The following is a 19,357-nucleotide window of genomic DNA, read 5'->3' on the forward strand; positions in this document are numbered from 1 at the left end:
TTTAAATAATATTTAAATTAGTTAATATTAATATATTTTAATAAGAATATAAAAATATTATAATTTGTTGTTAATATTTTTATATATGAAATATAAATTTTAAATATTTTAAGCAATAAATATAAATTATTTATAAAATTTAATTAGAATATATAAACTATATTTTAAATATTTAAATATAATCATTAAATATTTTAATTAATATTTTAAAAATATTTTTAATTTTTAATTAATAATTTTAATACATTTATAATTAAACATAAAGAAAAAAAGAATATAACTTTTCTTCTAAAAATACTTTTAAAACTAAAAGTATTTTTTTAAGCATTACTAAACGTTCCTAAATTATCTATTTTGAATGAAAAAAAAAAAAAACTACTATTAAGATATCCGGTGAGTTAGGTTTTCTCCCAAACGTTCAAATTTAAAATCAGTGGCACCATCGTAATTATTATCACATCAAACTCATATTCCACCAGAAAGAAAAGAATAAATAATTTCGAAAAGGAAAGTAACCCAGAAAAAGAAATGAAAAAAAAAAATTCCCTCTCTGTAAAGTATAAAACAATATATCTCTCCTCAGCTTCAGCCCAACGTCTCTCCCGATCCAATAATACGAATAACGTTCCAAAAACCCTCTTCCTCTTCCCCTTTCATTCTCTTTCTCTCTGTCATTTTCTCAAACAACTGATCGGTTCTTTCCGAAAATCGTACGCCGTATTTCACCTGCCAATTAATCAGTGATTCGATCGGATTGACTGAAAAAAATAAACAGGCGAAGATGTCTCTTAGACCGAGCGCGAGGACCGAGGTTCGACGGAACCGATACAAGGTGGCGGTTGGTGCGGAGGAAGGTCGGCGAAGGAGAGAAGACAACATGGTGGAGATACGGAAGAACAAGAGAGAAGAGAACCTTCTAAAAAAGCGTCGCGAAGGACTTCTTGCTCAACAACCGCAACCGCAGCAACAGCAGATGTTATCTTCCGGCGTTTGTTCCGAGAATAAGGTATAATCTACTGATTAATCGATTTGCTCCGTTGCGTCGTGACTGATAACTAGGGTTAATTAGGTTTTGTACATGAATACTTTTTTGCAGTGTTAATCGTGTTTTGAAATATGAATTGCTGATTAGTAGGTAGCTCAAGCTGTATTAATCAAATGGAGAGGAATGTTTGTTTAATATATCGATTGTAGTAAGCCTCAAGAAGAAAATTGATAATGGATATTGCATTAAAAAATATTTCTGGTATTTTTATTATCTAATTGCAGTTAGAAAGTCTTCCGGCTATGGTTGTGGGCGTTTGGTCTGATGACAAGAATGCGCAGCTTGAGGCAACCACTCAATTCCGAAAGCTGCTATCAATAGGTTGATTAATTTGCTGTTATGTTTCCCCTTTCTGACATCGTTTTTTGTTAGAAATTTGAGTTTTACTCTTAGTTTATGTGCAGAACGTAGTCCTCCAATCAATGAAGTTGTACAAGCAGGTGTTGTTCCTCGCTTTGTTGAGTTCCTTAATAGGGATGACTTCCCTCAGCTTCAGGTGTGATATTTTGTTTCTGAAGTTACTAAGATTTTGCTCAATCTCTTTCTTTTTTGTTTTTATTGTTTTATCCTTTTGTTTTGTAGTTCGAGGCAGCTTGGGCTCTCACAAATATTGCTTCAGGAACATCAGACAATACCAGAGTTGTAATTGATCATGGAGCTGTCCCTATATTTGTTAAACTCCTAGGTTCTCCAACGGATGACGTACGCGAACAGGTAAATACTGCAGTTTGCAAGTGATCATCTATTCATTAACACAGTTTATTTGCACTTCTCTTATGGTTCATTGTTCTTTTGGAATTGCAGGCTGTTTGGGCATTGGGGAATGTTGCTGGAGACTCTCCTAAATGCCGTGACCTGGTCCTTGGCCATGGGGCCTTAGTGCCTCTTTTGGCACAATTTAATGAGCATGCAAAGCTCTCTATGTTGCGAAATGCTACCTGGACTTTGTCAAACTTCTGCAGGGGCAAGCCACAACCTTCATTTGAGCAGGTTGGACTATCTGATGATGACTTGTTCAAGTTATGACCCTTTTTCTGATGAGGAACTTTTCTAATACATGGTGCTTTTGAAATATGATAAGCAGACAAAGCCAGCTTTGCCAGCTCTTGAGCGCCTTATCCATTCAAATGATGAGGAAGTCTTGACAGATGCATGCTGGGCTCTGTCATATCTCTCAGATGGTACTAATGACAAAATCCAAGCTGTTATTGAGGCAGGTGTCTGCCCTCGACTTATTGAGCTCTTGCTGTAAGTGATGGACTTCTTTGCCTTTCTGAAATTGACGTGTTTGTTTTCCTATGTTTATTTCTCCTAGTGGTTGCTTGTGAATTCTGGTTGTTTTGAATATTTTCTCACTCATCCTCCCTCTTCTTGTTAGTCATCCATCCCCAACGGTCCTCATTCCTGCCCTTCGCACAGTTGGAAATATTGTTACTGGGGATGATATGCAGACTCAGGTACGGAATATTTCCTGACAATGGATATTACTTTCTCAACAGCTATTTCAATTGCATTCCCTTGAGATATGGTTTGTGATAGTCCTTGTTCTTGTACACAACTTACTATAATGTATTTTGACTCATCCTAACGCTTCTTTGTGGTTAAACCTTCTGGGGGGCAGTGCTGATATTTTTTATTAGGATTATTTTGACAGACTGTCTCTACACGTTAATGCAGATCTATTACTCTGTTCTGCTAGGTAGATGTACATGACTTTTGCTTGATAAATACAGCAAGTGATGCATAGCATCTAATGTGCCAGTTTGCTCATTGCAACTCTGACTTTGAGTGTTGGTCCTTAACATGTGTTTATCCCATTTTATCATGTCAATGAATTTCTGAAGATTTTAGGGTTTTAAATGAAGATTTACTATTGAGTATTATTCTGAAGACTTGAAACCTTTTACATGGTTTTCAATTGACTTTTAAGTTTGACATGCACATAGAAAATTTTCTGTGAATAACATTGAACTTCACATATTTTGCTTGATAAATACAGCCAGTGATGCATAACATCTAATGTGCCAGTGTGCTCATTGCAACTCTGATTTTGAGTGTTGGTCCTTAACATGTGTTTATCCCATTTTATCATGTCAATGAATTTCTGAAGATTTTAGAGTTTTAAATGAAGATTTACTAGTGAGTATTATTCTGAAGACTTGAAACCTTTTACATGGTTTTCAATTGACTTTTAAGTTTGACATGCACATAGAAAATTTTCTGTGAATAACATTGAACTTCACATATTTTCCTTCTAGAAGAATCTAGATATTAGAAGATTTGTTATGTAAAAATTGCTGACTGGGCAAAAATTGTACATCTTATCATATTATCCATGCATAATTTGTTTTTGGTGTATTTTTTTTCATGGTTAATTGGTATATTGTGAGATAAATCGTAGTTTATGTCTTAAATATAGATTTGATCCGACAGAATAATCATTGTAAGTGATTTAAGTTATAACGTCACCTGCTTCTATTTCGAATACAATTATTTTTATTTTTTCAATTCACTGCTTTAGGTTGCCTCTTTCTGCATTGCTCTGATTCTTTATGTTGTTACCCCGTTCAGTGCATTATTGGCCACCAAGCCCTTCCCTGCCTCTTGAACCTGTTGACAAATACCTACAAGAAGAGTATCAAGAAGGAAGCTTGCTGGACCATCTCAAACATCACTGCTGGAAATGTAGATCAGATACAGGTAAGCCAATCATAGAGTATGACAAATCCATCTGCTGCAACGTTTAAAAAGTAAAATTTTTTAGTTTTCAATTGTAGCATTTTCATCCTATTTGAATGGATATCCATTGGATCACGAGTTTTAAAAATCTTTTGCAGGCTGTAATTGAGGCTGGGATTATTGCCCCTCTAGTCCATCTCCTTCAAAATGCCGAGTTTGAGATCAAGAAAGAAGCTGCTTGGGCAATTTCAAATGCTACATCTGGTGGTACCCATGAACAAATAAAGTATATTCCCTTTGCCATGATCATTCTCTGGATTCTTCTTGGAACAATTTGTTTTAAGTTACTAACTTCCTGTCTTGTTCACCAGGTTTTTGGTGAGCCAAGGTTGCATTAAGCCATTATGTGATCTTCTGAACTGTCCTGACCCAAGAATTGTCACAGTTTGTTTAGAAGGTCTTGAAAACATTTTGAAGGTTGGTGAAGCAGAGAAAAATCTGGGTCACACTGGAGACGTCAATCTCTATGCCCAGTTAATTGATGATGCTGAGGGATTGGAAAAGATTGAAAACCTCCAAAGTCATGACAACAATGAAATATACGAGAAGGCAGTGAAGATTCTTGAAACTTATTGGGTGGAGGATGAGGACGAGCCTTTACCCCTTGGTGATGCTGCACAATCTGGGCTCCAATTTGGAGGCAATCAACTTCCTGTCCCCTCTGGTGGATTCAATTTCAATTGAAGGTATGAATTTCATTTAAACCCGCATAGCTCTCATTGCATCTCTTCTTCATGCTCTACTCGAAATGTTCAGTTAGGTCTCTATATCTAGGGAGTGAATATGTGAATTATTTGGCTGTGCCATGCTTTATAAAAAAATACTATTGTGAAAATGAGCTTTTGACTTAATTGCCTAGATTGCATTATTTTGTGATTTGCATCTGGAATTGGTCACATGCCGCTTGTGGCTAGTGATTCAGTTTTGCTGCTGCTCGGTCTAATTGCTTAGAAAGTATATATCTTGGCTGTCTGCCCTAACTTTCGAATTTGCAGGAAGCTTGGTTGGAGTAGAATGAAACTCAGTGGTCAGTACTTTCTTGGTGTTTCTCGGAATTCACATATCGTTCAAGTAATGCATAAGTATGTCCTCAAGAAGTCATCAAATAAAGACGAGGTGTATGATAAACCATGGTAAAGACGCTTGAAGAGTCCAAAAGCCGTACAAATATTTGTTTTTTCTACTTTATCTTTGCAGTAGTTCATTCTTTTTCAGCATAGTAATACTCGGATGCAAGGGTCGAGGCATGCAGCTCCATGTCCTACCTTCTGCTTTTTTCCCTTGTTTTATATCAGTCAGTCTCAATATATGCTCCTGCATATGCTCAATTTACTTTCTTCATTAAAGGTCTTTTTTTTTTTAAATAACTTTTAGATATTTCATTTTAGTAATAGTTGTGGAGTTACTATTTTGGTCTTTCCGATCAGTTTTGAGGAAGAAAAAGAAAAATTATCTTTTACGGTAATGCATCATTGTCGAAAACCAGAAGGATGTTTTTGGAGTTAAAACTACAGTGTTTGTTAAATACAATTAGTATTATTCCTATATTTTATGCCCACTTTCGTTAATTGCATCTAAACTTACACTTTTGCATGAACAAGGTAAAAATTTTGACTTTTGAATCTTTATTTTTTCAAAAAATTTAATTAATTTAATTTGAAGATTGGACCTAGTTTCAAAAATATTGCTTTCCCCTTGTGTTAGAGCAATCCAGGGTCGGTAAATAGGGATCGTAACAACTGGGTTTTTATTTGCTCCCCTTGATATCGGCTCAAGTTTTATATCTTTCATCTCAATTTTTTGTGAATTTGTATGAATTTAACCCAAAGAAAATTCAACTCACTCTTTGTCCAGAAAATCTTATAAAAATTAAACATATTTATTTAAAATAGTTAAAAACTTGTCCCATTACACCCTCTAATTCGATTTACTTTTTGCATGTTTAACTTTTGTATCTTTGGGGTCGTTACATTTTTAGTATATACTAACGGAAATTTTACTAAAACCTAATGACAAAACTACCCATGTCGTAGCCTTTTGGAAAAGTTTGTGATGAGGCTAATTCCGTAAAATTATGGACGGTTGGAACTATCCGAAAAATGAACCATCATCTTGTATGGAAGGAACCAGGAAATTGAACAAAGATTGTACATGTTTGGATGTAGCTTTGAAGCACTGTTTTACACATGCATCTTTTGATCACCTTCAACCTTTATTCCCAACAGTGCGACCATTGGCTAATAGAGTCATTTGGTTCAACAATCATCGGTGTACGCTAAGCTGCCATCGTCGTGTTGACGAATGCCGTTGGAAACAAGAGATGAAAAGCCAAGTATCTTGTGTTGATGAAGACGACTGCGAGTCATGTAGATTGGCGTATTGTTGGTGGAGAACAGCTGCGGAATTCGACAAATGCGCTAAGTTGAAGCTGGGATTTCCTAATGTTTCCATTCTAACGCCTAGGCTAAGACTACTTAGGGAGTTGGAGAGATTGGCTTTGGTTGCACCTGATGGACTAAATGAGCTTCAGCACAAGCTTCTCGAGTATCGCTCGGGTGATTTTTGGGTACCTACCGGAGGGATCACAAGGGAAGATATGGATATTCCACCAGTTAACACAATTCTCTTGGTGGGATTTTCGGGTTCAGGCAAGAGCTCGCTTATAAATCTCATGTACAGTATTCTCGGTCGGTCCGGTCTAATACCCTTTGCTCAAACATCATCAGGTAACTTTCTGTTTGTATAATTTAATAACTTTAGGTGCAGCAACAAGAGATTTCACAATTTTTACCTGCAGGAAGTTCCAATTACACAACCATGTACATGGAAGAACATAATGTCCTGAGATCAACCCGTAGCGGCTTCTGCATTTACGATTCGAGAGGGTTCGATTACCATAGTACAAGAGAAGCATTGGAGGAAATGTCGAGTTGGATGAGTGAGGGGATTCATCATAATCAACCATGCTTCAGATACAATGACCGTGCAACGACGGCAGACGATGCTGCCATGGAAAACATTACGTTGAGATCGTCTTCGAACTTTTTGCAGAGAGAAGTGAATTGTGTGATGGTTGTAGCTAACATAGCACAGATTTACAAAGCTTTAAAAGCAGGAGACTTAAAGCCATTAGAGGCCACCAGACAGCTTTTCAGCTTCCCTGCTTTAAGAAAAAGCAGTAAGTTCTCTCTCTCAGTACTGTCTTTAACATACATACATACATACATACATGCATGCATGCATGTCTTGACTAAGTCTCCATTCCAAATTATGTGTGGCTGCAGATGAGAACCCTCTATTGATCTTAACACATGGTGATTTGTTATCGACTGAGGAGAGGATTGATGGCAGGATGAAGATATGCGAACACCTCGAAATATCGGAGACTAATGGAGTTTACGACATACTATGCCTCAATGAATATGGATTCCCAGTAGAAGAATCTGATCCAGTTTCAGCCTATGCCTTGACCGAAGCTGTATACAGGGCACTGCTCATCTCAGATAGAAGCCACTTTCCAAAGATGAAATTCAAGGACTGGGCAATGTTGATATTATTATGGCTAATGCGCTTTATGGGCTTTTGTTTTGCTTTCTTAGCTGATGTTTGTTCCAACCTTGGCAAGAAACAGAAACTGAGGAATGAATTTGATTCAAGACATTACAAGCTTAAACCATAAATTTCTTTTGAGTGAAAAAAACAGTGTTACAGTCACTAAAAATGTGTTTCTTTTAGGAGTTTAGCTTAGGAAAGTGATCTTGAGATTGATAATGACAGACCTTATAGTATAAATGTCTTTTAACCCATCTATTTTTTTAGGGCACGACAGTTATCATTGACGAAAGTGAACATCTGGTTAATAAGCTACAATTTATTGAAGAATATATCATTATGGTTAATGCTATGTGATTATGTTATACTCTGCCACCAGCCCCTCACCTCAAAATATTATGCTTGAGCCCTCCATGAAAATTTTTCTAATATATAAAAATATTACGCATAATTTGCGTAATAAATATATGTACACATAAAATTAAAAGTTTATTTTTAACATAAAATCAATAGTAAAAATGTCAACATTTCATTCGTAAAAAGTTAAAAGATAAACCCAAATACTTTAACAGGTGGTCCTTTTTAGTGTATATGATTTATATAAAATCCTTGAAGCAATCATTACTTGTAGACTTTGTATAATATTTGCAACTTTCTCCGTTTTTTTTTATCCCCTGTTTTGCTCTGCTTCTCCCCTGCCGTAAACCCTCCAATTCCAATTCCACCTTCACCTTCCTTTGATCAAACCTATTTAAGATGCATATTTTACATCAGAGACAATTGAAGGAGGAAAACAAAAGATGTGTAGATTGTAAAACCACTAAAACCCCACTTTGGAGAGGTGGTCCTGCTGGTCCTAAGGTAAAAAAAACTCATTTTACAACCATAATATGTATAGAATTTTGGTGTTTGCTGTGACTGACTTTTTGGGTTTTTGTTGCTTCATTTACAAACATGCAGTCTCTTTGCAATGCATGTGGGATTAGGCTCAGAAAGAAAAAGAGGGCAGCAGTTCTTGGGTTGAACAGTGATAGTAGGAACATAACAGAAAAATATAAAACTAAAACTGGAATTGATAATGTTGGTCCAAGTGGGATCAAAATACAGGGAAGAGATATGAAGGTGCATCAAATAGTGGAAGACCAGAAATGGAAGATGAAGCTCAGAGAGGAAGAACAAGCAGCTTTTCTTTTAATGGCTTTATCTACTGGCTATTAACTGTGCTTAGTACCTGTTTAAGGCTTAGGAGAATATTTAAAAAAACCCAAAACCCCGATTGTTATTGCATCTGATGTAATCCATAATATGTTAATTTAAGGTATATATATTTGCTTATTGCTTCGTCTTTTGCCTTCTTTTCTAAAACTTGCTGGTTGTACTAGTGCCTACAATATAGATATAAATTTCTAAATTGCACTTGATTTTGGCTTTTTCTTTGATTCTCGATTTTTTTAAAAAATCCGATTTTATCAAATTGAAACCCATCAAAATCGGATTAGTTTTCTTTTTTGCAAACCCTAATTCTAGGGTAGCCTGGATAAGTGAAGATGACCAATGATAAAAAAAAGTTTTGGCTTTTGCGTTTCAAGTTCTCGAAGTTTAAAGCAAATTCCAAGCAGGCAGAGGGAAGTTCCCCATGCTTCTAGGTGCCTCTGGCACCAACACCAAAACCGAAAGTATAACGCCACGAGGCATTATAAATTGATGCCACCTCAATTCATTCGTACACGTGTCCTCACAAAATTCTTGAAATCCATCTCTTTTCTTCGTCCACCTCTGTCCATTTCATAATCTAAAATCTCAAGTGTGTTCCCTTTCTTACTCGACCAAACAAAGAAACCACACACCATAAACCAAGACAAAACAAGGCAATGATGCAATTTAGATTGGCAACAGCATCATCAAGATCGTATTTGGCAGTGTTTACAGCCCAAAAACAGGTTCAGTTCCGAAGATTTGCCTCTGGAGCAGCTATTAAAGGAAGAACAGCTGACCCTACTATTCACTCTGGAGAACTTGAAGCTGGACCTGATGTTCACAGGGGTGAACCTCAGGTATCAAAGATTTTATCTTTTTTTTTTTGTGCTTTGTGCTTTGTATTGATTTGTTAAAAGTTACAACCTTTTTTTAAAAAAAAATTTACGTTGCAGGGTATAGAAAATCATCCAGATGACCATGGAGAGAAAGAACTCAAACCCTGTTCCGAAACGGATCCGGTAAAACAACCCAAGCTGCCGTATAAATCTTCTCCGAGGCTGAAGATTTCGCCAGTGAATCATCCTTTGGAACCCAACGTTCAACAAAGGCGTACGGCTACTAGCGGTGCAGCACTGGACGACGTAAGCTGCGTGGGGATGGACGGTACGCCTTTGCCGGAGAGCAAAGAGGAGGAAAGGGGAAAGAGAGAGGAAACGATGGATGACAAGGAGTATTTTAAGCATCACAAGGCTTCCCCGTTGTCGGAGGTAGAGGTGGCGGATACTCGGAAGCCGATCACTAGAGCGACTGACGGGACAGCATCGGAAACGGAACATAGTAAGGGAGAGAGGATCGGGTGGAGGGCGGAGCAGCTAGAGACGGCTGAAGAGACGCTGTTGAGGGCTACTAGGATTTGGAAGGAAAACGCGATGCGTGGCATTCCAGAGGCTCCGCATTCTAGGAGACTCAGAGAACTCCGTGGTGAATGGTTTTGATTTGCAAGTGAAGCCCAAGAAAGGGTAAATAAATGAAGCTAATGGCGTTGTTGCCCCCAAAAAACTCTGTAAAAGCTAACGCTGCAATCGTAATTTATGGTTTTCTTTTTTGAAAGAAGGTAATTTATGGTGTTTTGAAAGGAGAATATTGGATGACGCCTCATTGAGTATCATACCTCACGACACTGTTAGATGTATAACATCGTTCAGTGGTTAGATCACGACACTTTCAATCATTTCTTTGAGTATCATAGCTTACGGCTATGTATTCGATTGCCTTCTTATCAAACTTTGGTTAGGCACAAATACGTAGCCGATATAACCTTAGACTTGATTTTCCCAAGATTTTTTGTATAGTGTCATGAAATTAAGCTTTGCCTGTGGCAGTGGATCGATAACATCAGCAGTTATTTTCATATACTCTACCCAAAATTGTAGTGGCACATTCTTTGTATGTAACATGCTTTGGTAAGTATGTCGGTTCTTCTACTCGACAATTACATTTTTTGTGGGGTCGTCTGACATGGTGGCTATCTTCGCATATTCTTTAGACGTCATCTGTATAAAGGCATCGTAAATTTCGATCAAGCTCCTTTTCGACCATGTCTTTAATTGCTTTAAACTTCATTAAAACTTTTGATTTTTTCTCATGAAATCCATCCATACATATCTACAAAAATCATCAATAAAAGTGATCATGTACTTAAATCCATTAATTGATGGCTGCTTTACTAGTCCAAACAGGTTTGAGTGTACCTATTTTAATAGTAATTCGGCTCAAAAGCTTGACTCGCTGTAGGGTAGTTAATGTGTCTTTCCATATTGACAATTGACACAAACTACAGCATCAACTTTAGTTTTACATAACTCATGTGATCAAGCCTTGTGTGCCTTACATTTTTCAAGTTGATTATGTGGACATTGTGTAGATTGACTTCAATTGCCTTCTTTCCACGATTGGTGTATTGGTGAGTTTTTATTTCTGACGTCGTCAGGGTCAGGCCTGAAAACTACATAACTTCTATCTGATATTGAGTTGTGATATTGTAACAGATTTTTCTTCATTTCTAATACATGATACATATTATGTAACTTCACCTTATGTGGACTGAATATTGATAGCTTAGAATAGTTGGCACTAACCACAATTCTTCTTCATTTGTTATCTCCAGTGTTATGATTAAAGCAATCAGAGTTAATTATTTAGTCATTTTGATAGTTGATCAAATTTTCTCTACCATTGTTAGAGCATTTCTAGCTGTGGCTCCTCAACCATAACCATTCAAGTATTATTAGCGCTTACAACATTTAAGTCTTGGAGACTTCAGCAAATGGGTATTCTATATGAAGACCATATGCAACAACCAAGGGGATTCGAAAGTAAGAATCACCCCGAGTATGTGTGTAAACTAAAGAAAGTACTCTATGGATTAAAACATGCACCGAGAGCCTAGTATAGTAAGCAGATTTTTTGTGCAAAGTGGTTAATCAACAGCACCAGCAGACTCAAGCCTATTCGTGAAAGCTCGTGATGGAAGAATATCAATAGCATTTCTCTACGTGGATGATCTTATTATCATTGGAAATGATGGATTGAGATTTATCAGATACAAGCTAATCTTTCAACAATATTTTAGACCAAAGAACTCTTTGAGAATTGAAGCATTTCTTTAGGCTTAAGATAGAACAAATAGGGGAGGTTTGTTCCTAGGTCCGCAAAAACAAGCAAGATTGTAAATAAAATATGGGAAGCATGAACTAGTGTCACGGGCCAGAGTTCAAAGCCCGTGACCATCGAGCCAAATGCATCTGATGGAGGTCTATTACTCAGATGGGGATCATTTGGCCCACGTGAGCTGGCCCGATTCAAGGAACTGTTGGAGAAGCCTGTCAGATTAAAGTCTGGTTGGCCCAATCGGACTGGCCCGTTGCTTGAAGAGATTGAAGGTCCATCTACAAATACGGAAACATGATCTTAAAAGATATGATATGGAATCTTATAATATATTATATTATAATCTTAGAGATCTTAGATATGATATGATATTATATTATAATCTTAGAGATATGATATGAAATCTTATAAGATATTATTTTATATTCTTAGAGATCTTAGATATGATATGTAATCTTAGAAGATATGATTTTATATTATTAGAGATTTGATTTGTAGATACCCTTTAATCATAGTCGTTGATGTACTTGATTTGTACCGTTGGATTTGGAGAGGCTCAACTATAAATAGAGGCCTCTCCCCTCATTTGTAGGAGACTCCATTCATTGTTTCATTATTCTTTGTGAATAAGAGAATATAGAGCATTTACTCAAAACACTTTGCAAGCGTCCCCTTCTGTTGTTCTTTTAAGCTTCTTTTGGCATAAGTTTGCTTCCGCTGTACGAGTTGGTACCTTGGAGGAGTTCTTAAGGAGCCCTCATTCGAGTAAAGGCTGACTTGGGCGAGTTTAGACGACCAAATCGACTAAGGCCGCACGGATTGCGAGACGAAAGGTCTAGCCTCGTGACAAGTGGTATCAGAGTTGTTGGTTCGAAGGCACTGTTGGGATGTCGAAAGAAGAGTTCGAACAAAGATGGGCTAGAAAATCTTTGAGGGAGATGCTGTCGGCAGTAGAGGTACGCGTGGGTAAACTTGAGGAGTCCATGGAGGACGTTAAAGAGTCTGACAATGCTCGTGGGGAAAGCATTGAAGACATGAAGGAACAGTTTAGGGACTTTGTGACCACGTGTCTAACTTCCCAAAGGGATAACGTGCAAGAGTTGCTAGATTCCCAAAGGAAGAAACTGACAGAGAGGAACAATACTCTCGAAGCCATGGTGAAGGCTTTGAAGAAGGAAACAATGGCCACGACGCTGGCTTTAAACACAAGAATAGAGGAGCTCGAGGGAGAGCTGGCCTTGTGTCGAGCAACAGTGGGGGAAGGAGTGTCAAGTGCAGCACTCAGTAGCGAGTATGTCCCGAAGCTGAAAGAGTTTGTGGGGACAAGGTCTGCATGTGATGTGGACAATTTCTTGTGGAGGATGGAAAACTACTTCCGTGCCAAAGGTATCGTGGATGATGCGGGTAAGGTACAAACTGCTTCATTATTTCTTACTGATATTGCGCTTTTATGGTGGTGAGGTAGGACCACAGATAAAAGGCAATGTGAGATTGGAACATGGGAGAAGTTCCAATACGAGTTGAAGGGACAGTTTTACCTGGAATTTACCGAGGAAGAAGCTCGGGCAAAGTTGCAAGGGATAACGCAACGGGGCACAGTGGGGGAGTATGTTCGTGAGTTCAAAGAATTCATGCTCTAAGTTTCGATGTGACCGAGAGAGAAGCAATGCTTGCTTTTTAAGAGGGATTAAAGCCGTGGGTCAGACAGGAGGTGGAACAAAGAGGTGTCCAAAAGCTGTCGGAAGCCATGAAGGTAGCGGTATCCGTGGTTAAGCTTGGTCTAGGGAAAGACAAGCTTGGATCTTCCAAGTCCGAGGGAAGGGGCGTATGTGAAGGGAATCACAAGGAAGTTACGGATGAGTATGGCAATGGCAACAGCAACAATGGTGGTAATGGGAAACCACGAGTTGGGAAGAAAAAACCTAAGAGGAAAAGGGACAAGCTGAAATACTTTTTCTGTGACGGTCCACACATGTTAAAGAAGTGTCCGATGAAATCCGTGCTTAGGAAGAAGCCGGTGAGTAAGGCCTTGGGACTTGGCTCGAGCGCAAGAGGTGTCGAAGCCAAGGAGGCTGAAAGCAAGAAGAAGCCAGTCGAGTGCTTCTTATGTCATGGTCCGCATCTGTTATCGATGGGAATGATCGAGCAGATACGGAGCTCAGGAAGCTTGGTTCGAGCAAGAGAAAAGTCGAAGCCAAGAGGGCAAAGAGGAGCAAGTCTGTCATCGAAGGGAACGATGGAGCAGACAAGAAGCCCAAGAAGCTAAGTTTGAGCAAGGGTAAAGCCGAAGTCAAGAGGGCTAAAAGGAGCAAAAAGAAGCGAGTAAAGTGCTTCTTGTACCGTGGTCCGCATGAGTTGCGGAACTGTCCAAAGCAAGCTGTAGTCAAAGGAAAGGCAACGTCCGAGCATAGTGAGTCGTCGGAGGGGCTTCCACCCAAGAGAGAGGTGAGTTTGTCATCGAACTTAGAGGAAGAAGTTGTGATGAAAACAGTGAAGCTGGGACCAATGAAGCTCTAATCGAGTGAAGCGTCGGAGTTGGCCGAGTCATCGACAAGACTTCTACCTATGGGAGAGGTGGGTGGTGCATCGACTTCAAGGAAAAAGAAGTGATGCATGTGGGACAGTTGACCCGAGTAAATGCAAAGGTACATTCGAAACACTCTAATAGTGTTTAGCATTCTAACTTATGTACTTGGCGAGAACGTATGAGCCCTGTAACACCCCAAACCCGGCTCAGACGTTATGGCCAGATCCGACATGCCACATCGAAGCGTTCAAAACATTTTATATTGTTGATCCAGAAAAACTTACTTAGTGTTTTAAAAGATAATTTCATTATAAGTTAAAGTGAATGGAAGCTGTGCACCAGGTAGGAAATCGGAAAAGAGGTGGTGAGTCCATCGGACTGCTTAAGTACCAAACTCTCTTCGGATCCAATCCTAGACATGCATACCGCCATTGCCACACCTTAACATCATGGATATTTCTAGAAAACCGATTTGATTAAGTCATTTTTAGGAAAGGTGATTAATTTTGGAAAATACTTTCATTGCGGAAGCTTTGCTTGTTGTCGTGTTATTTTGAAATCAATTGTTGTTTTTTTCTTTTTAAACGCTACCAAAGCTATCCAATTTCAACAGTTAAAATAAGTAATACCTATCTTATTAATACATATTAAAACCATCAAAATAATTAAGCGGCCTTATTACATTTAAAACCCAAAACTTCAAACGTAAATAAAAGTCACCGAAGAAAATCAAACTTTCGAATCGGTGGCCACTCAAATTCCCTCACGCTCCAAGCCCACTATGGTTGGGGATTTCTGCGTGGATGAAAATAAAAGGGGTGAGTTTGAGGAAACTCGATTAATGTAAGGAAAACCCATTCAAAGCCCAAGTCACTCAAGCCTATTGGACCTAAGCCCATTCAGTAATAGTGGTATTGGGCGAGCCCTTTTCAGATTACAATAAACGGGCCTTAGCCCTTATTCAGATAATGATGGCCCATAGGCCCATTTCAAAATACATGCAACATCAAGAAACATATGCAAGCCCATTTGGGAGACTACTCAGCCCACCAACCACTACACTCCACCAGTAATAGCCATACACTCCATGTGGGAATAGCTCAACCCATCCAAATTTAACACTCCACAGATTCTTGCCTTCTTTGCTCGATTATCAATAAATTGAGGCAAAGCCTCCAAGACGTGGACAAGCCACTTTCAGTACTTCCTCCGTCAATATCCCATCCCATACATCGATAATAACAACATGGCATGCAAGAAATAACAACATCAAACATGCATTTAGGTCAATTTAACCCTGGGGTATTTTAAATTTATCTCTTAGGGGTAAACTCAAATTTTCCACTTTTAAAAGTATTTCAATAATTTATCTATTTTAGGGTTTTTCATGCATATTCCTACCTTTCACGTACTAATGAATCACTACTGAGGGTTCTTACCGAATTGGGCCTGCTTGGCCCATCATTCCAATTTTGGCCCATTAAGCCCAAAAATATCGAGGGCACGAAATCATGCACTTTGCAGTCCAAACATTGCAGCTTACCTAAAACATTAATCGATTTACCTCACGAGCATTCGCACACTCGCAAATCTACAAAATACCGGTTTTTGGCATTTCGGCTTTTCTACTTTTGCCGATCTAAACTAAGAAAGAGGGTGTTAGTTACACACCTGTTTGCGACGATATGCTGACGAGATCCACACAAGAACTGCCTACAATTGGATTACTAACACGTTAATCTAACTATTCAAATACAAACTACGTATTAACCCCTTACAATATTCGACCAACCACACCTACAGATCATAGTAAGCTTATAAGAAAACAATAAGCAACTCATTAACAAATTTTTGTCAATGTTTACCACATAATCATAATTTCACTGCAAGCTGTCTTCCTGAGCAACAGTCACTAAATCATTTATAACTGGAGCTACGAAACTCCAAATCAAGTGCCGTTAATTTTCCTTGAAAATAGACTCATATATATTCTATCCATAAAATTTTCAAAATTATTGGTTTAGCCAATAAATACCAGATTTTTCTCAAAGTTTCCAATGTTTCACTGTTTGACTAATCTGACCACTCTTCATTACGAATCAAATTTCTCATTGTACAGAATTCAAAATATGTTCTTGTTTATTCCATTTGAAACTAGACTCATTAAGCTTTAATTACATAATTTATGCAGCTTCTAACTCATCTCCCACAATTTATGGTGATTTTCCAAAGTCACGTTACTGCTGCTGTCCCAAGCAGATTTATTACCAAATCACTCTTTCACACCTAACTTGCATGCTTGTTATTTAAACATGTATATCACCAATCAATCATCACATATCTATGATTTTACTTAAGTATAATCTCCATTTCATCATTTTAAAGCACAACATGTTAGCCGATTTTTCCCCTTAGCATCTTAGGCACATGCATGCTCATTTGTTTGGCTCAACTTCACCTATCTTCCATTTTTCATCAAAAGAACATGAAACAAACCATTTCCTTCATTTTAATTCATGACTAAATGTTCACAACACAACTAAAAACCAAAATATGCTTCAAGAGTTACGGTAGAATCAAGAAGAACTCATGAACCTCAAAATAGAAGCAAGGTACCAAAAACTTACCTTCAATTTTCTTCCACGAGTGACCGAATATTCAAGAGCTTTCTCCTCTCCATTCTCTTCTCTAACTTTAGGCTATGATGAACAAAGATGGACAAAACTTTGTTCTTTTCACCCCTTTTTTTTTAATAAAATTTCATATTTCATCCATTTAATTCTTTAATACAAAAGACATGAAATTCCCATCTTGAAACATTTACCTAAACCATTATCATGGAACATTTATGTAACCCATTATCATGGAATATTTACCTAATCCATTATCATGGAACATTTACCTAACCCATTATCAATTTGTACCATGAATTATGGATATCAAGTGCTCATATTGTCTACAACAACATGATGGCTGGCCACTTCATGTAAAATGGGAGGTTTGTCATGCAAATCCTCCTATTTTACACTCCTATTTATTTGGCCACTTCAATTTAGCCTATAGCATTTTCAAACATTTTCATATAGGTTCTATTTCATAATTTCACCCTTTTTTTCTTATGGAACAAAAATTAACTAAAATTGCCGAGTTCTATCTTAAGCTTGGGCCTTCTAGAGGCCCACTAACATAATTAAACCTATGCCAACATTCATAGAATTCCTGAAAATTGGGGCGTTACAACTCTACCCTCCTTAAAGAAATTTCGTCCTCGAAATTTACCTGATCTAACTAGTTGAGAGTATTGTTGACGCATAGTCTCTTCTGATTCCCAAGTAGTTTCTTCCCTTCCATGATTACGCCAAAGTACTTTCACTAATGGGACAGATTTCCTTCTGAGAACTTTAACATCTCGAGCCAATATTTGCACAGGCTCCTCCTCAAAGGTCAAATCAGTTTGAACTTGAATTTCTGCAATTGGCAGGACATGAGCAGGGTCAGCACGATAACGCTTTAACATGGAGACGTGAAAAACATCGTGAATCCTGTCTAACTCTGGAGGCAATTCCAACTGATAAGCCACTGGGCCTACTCGCTTCAAAACCCGATAAGGCCCAATGAACCGCAGACTCAACTTGCCCTTCTTATCGAACCTTGATATCTTCTTCCAAGGAGAAACCTTTAAGAAGACAATATCACCTACTGAGTACTCAATCTTCTTACGCTTCAAATCTGCATATGACTTTTGCCTATCACATGCTTCTTTTAACCGGTCCCTAATTATTCTGACCTTATCCTCAGTATCAGCTACCAACTCTGGTCCAAGAACTTGTCGCTCTCCTAGTTCGGTCCAACAACTAGGTGTACGACACTTTTGTCCATACAGTGCTTCATACGGTGCCATTCGAATACTCGCCTGGTAATTGTTATTGTACGCAAATTCTGCCAACGGTAAGTAATCCTCCCAACTACCTTGAAAGTCAATCACGCATCCCCTCAACATGTCCTCCAGAATCTGAATAACCCTCTCTGACTGACCATCAGTTTGGGGATGGAAAGCCGTACTAAAGTTCAATCGCGTCCCCAACGCCTCATGCAACTTTTTCCAAAATCGAGATGTGAATCTGGAATCCCGATCATAAATAATTGAAACTGGGACTCCATGAAGTCGTACAATCTCCGCCATATACAGCTTGGCTAGCTTTTGAAGCGAAAAGTCAAGACGTCTGGTAGTATGAAATGGGCTGATTTGGTCAACCTATCCACAATCACCCACACCGAGTCTTTCTTTGATGGTGTCAAAGGTAACCCACTCACAAAGTCCATGGTTACCCTCTCCCACTTCCAAAATGGTATCTTCATCTACTGTAATATCCCGTAAGGTAATTGATGCTCACTTTCACTTGTTGGCATGTTAGACATTTTCCTACAAACTCAGTTACTTCTCGCTAAGTCCGTGCCACCAAGATAATTCTCGCAAGTCGTGATACAACTTATTCCCTCCAAGATGCATGGCACATAGTCCCCCATGAGCTTCCTTCAATATTGTCTGCCTTAAATCAGAGTCCATCGGAACACAAATTCTTCCTCAGAAACACAGAACTCCATCACCATTTAAACCGAACTTAGAAGTTTCCCCTTCCTTAACTTGTTGAAAACGAGCAACCAAAGACTCATCTTTCAACTGCTTTTCCTTAATCTGGTCCACCTAGGTTGGCCTTACTTGCAATTCAGCCAACAAACTGCCATCATCATACAGACTCAAACGAGCAAACATTGCTCTCAGATCAGATACGGTTCTACGACTTAAAGCATTGGCTACCACATTAGCCTTGCCTGGGTGACACTCAATCGAACAGTCATAATCCTTAAGCAACTCAATCCATCTCCTTTGCCTAAGGTCCAGCTCCTTCTGAGTCAACAAATACTTAAGACTCTTGTGGTCTGTGTATATAATACACCTCTCCCCGTACAAGTAATGTCTCCAAATCTTAAGTGCAAATATCACTGCTGCCAACTCCAAATCATGAGTAAGATAGTTCTCTTTGTGAGGTTTAAGTTGTCGTGATGCATATGCAATCACCTTACCCTCCTGCATTAACACGCAGCCCAAGCCTACATGTGATGCG

At 38.3% G+C, this 19,357-nt stretch overlaps 4 protein-coding genes across 4 annotated transcripts; all 4 read left to right on the forward strand.

The window, feature by feature from the left end:
- The first annotated feature begins 480 nt into the window (after window positions 1–480).
- LOC108479774 (importin subunit alpha) lies at window positions 481–5,151 on the forward strand. Its single transcript, XM_017782553.2, has 11 exons — window positions 481–1,006; window positions 1,270–1,366; window positions 1,450–1,541; window positions 1,628–1,759; window positions 1,850–2,035; window positions 2,130–2,293; window positions 2,424–2,502; window positions 3,617–3,745; window positions 3,883–4,010; window positions 4,096–4,470; window positions 4,780–5,151. The coding sequence occupies exons 1-10, from the start codon at window positions 782–784 to the stop codon at window positions 4,466–4,468; spliced, it is 1,605 nt and encodes a 534-aa protein (XP_017638042.1). The 5' UTR covers window positions 481–781; the 3' UTR covers window positions 4,469–4,470; window positions 4,780–5,151.
- A 257-nt stretch (window positions 5,152–5,408) lies between these two features.
- Window positions 5,409–7,730, forward strand: LOC108478785 (uncharacterized). Its single transcript, XM_017781245.2, has 3 exons — window positions 5,409–6,510; window positions 6,582–6,962; window positions 7,069–7,730. Exons 1-3 carry the CDS (start codon window positions 5,859–5,861, stop codon window positions 7,461–7,463), a joined length of 1,428 nt encoding a protein of 475 aa, XP_017636734.2. The 5' UTR covers window positions 5,409–5,858; the 3' UTR covers window positions 7,464–7,730.
- Window positions 7,731–7,934: 204 nt separating this feature from the next.
- LOC108478877 (GATA transcription factor 15-like) lies at window positions 7,935–8,747 on the forward strand. The gene is made up of 2 exons (XM_017781334.2): window positions 7,935–8,197; window positions 8,297–8,747. The coding sequence occupies exons 1-2, from the start codon at window positions 8,093–8,095 to the stop codon at window positions 8,552–8,554; spliced, it is 363 nt and encodes a 120-aa protein (XP_017636823.1). The 5' UTR covers window positions 7,935–8,092; the 3' UTR covers window positions 8,555–8,747.
- A 321-nt stretch (window positions 8,748–9,068) lies between these two features.
- Window positions 9,069–10,175, forward strand: LOC108477238 (uncharacterized). The gene is made up of 2 exons (XM_017779729.2): window positions 9,069–9,390; window positions 9,487–10,175. Exons 1-2 carry the CDS (start codon window positions 9,208–9,210, stop codon window positions 10,027–10,029), a joined length of 726 nt encoding a protein of 241 aa, XP_017635218.1. The 5' UTR covers window positions 9,069–9,207; the 3' UTR covers window positions 10,030–10,175.
- Window positions 10,176–19,357: the final 9,182 nt, after the last annotated feature.

The sequence above is a fragment of the Gossypium arboreum genome, chromosome 12, assembly GCF_025698485.1.
Source record: "Gossypium arboreum isolate Shixiya-1 chromosome 12, ASM2569848v2, whole genome shotgun sequence".
In the NCBI taxonomy this organism is placed as follows: domain Eukaryota; kingdom Viridiplantae; phylum Streptophyta; class Magnoliopsida; order Malvales; family Malvaceae; genus Gossypium; species Gossypium arboreum.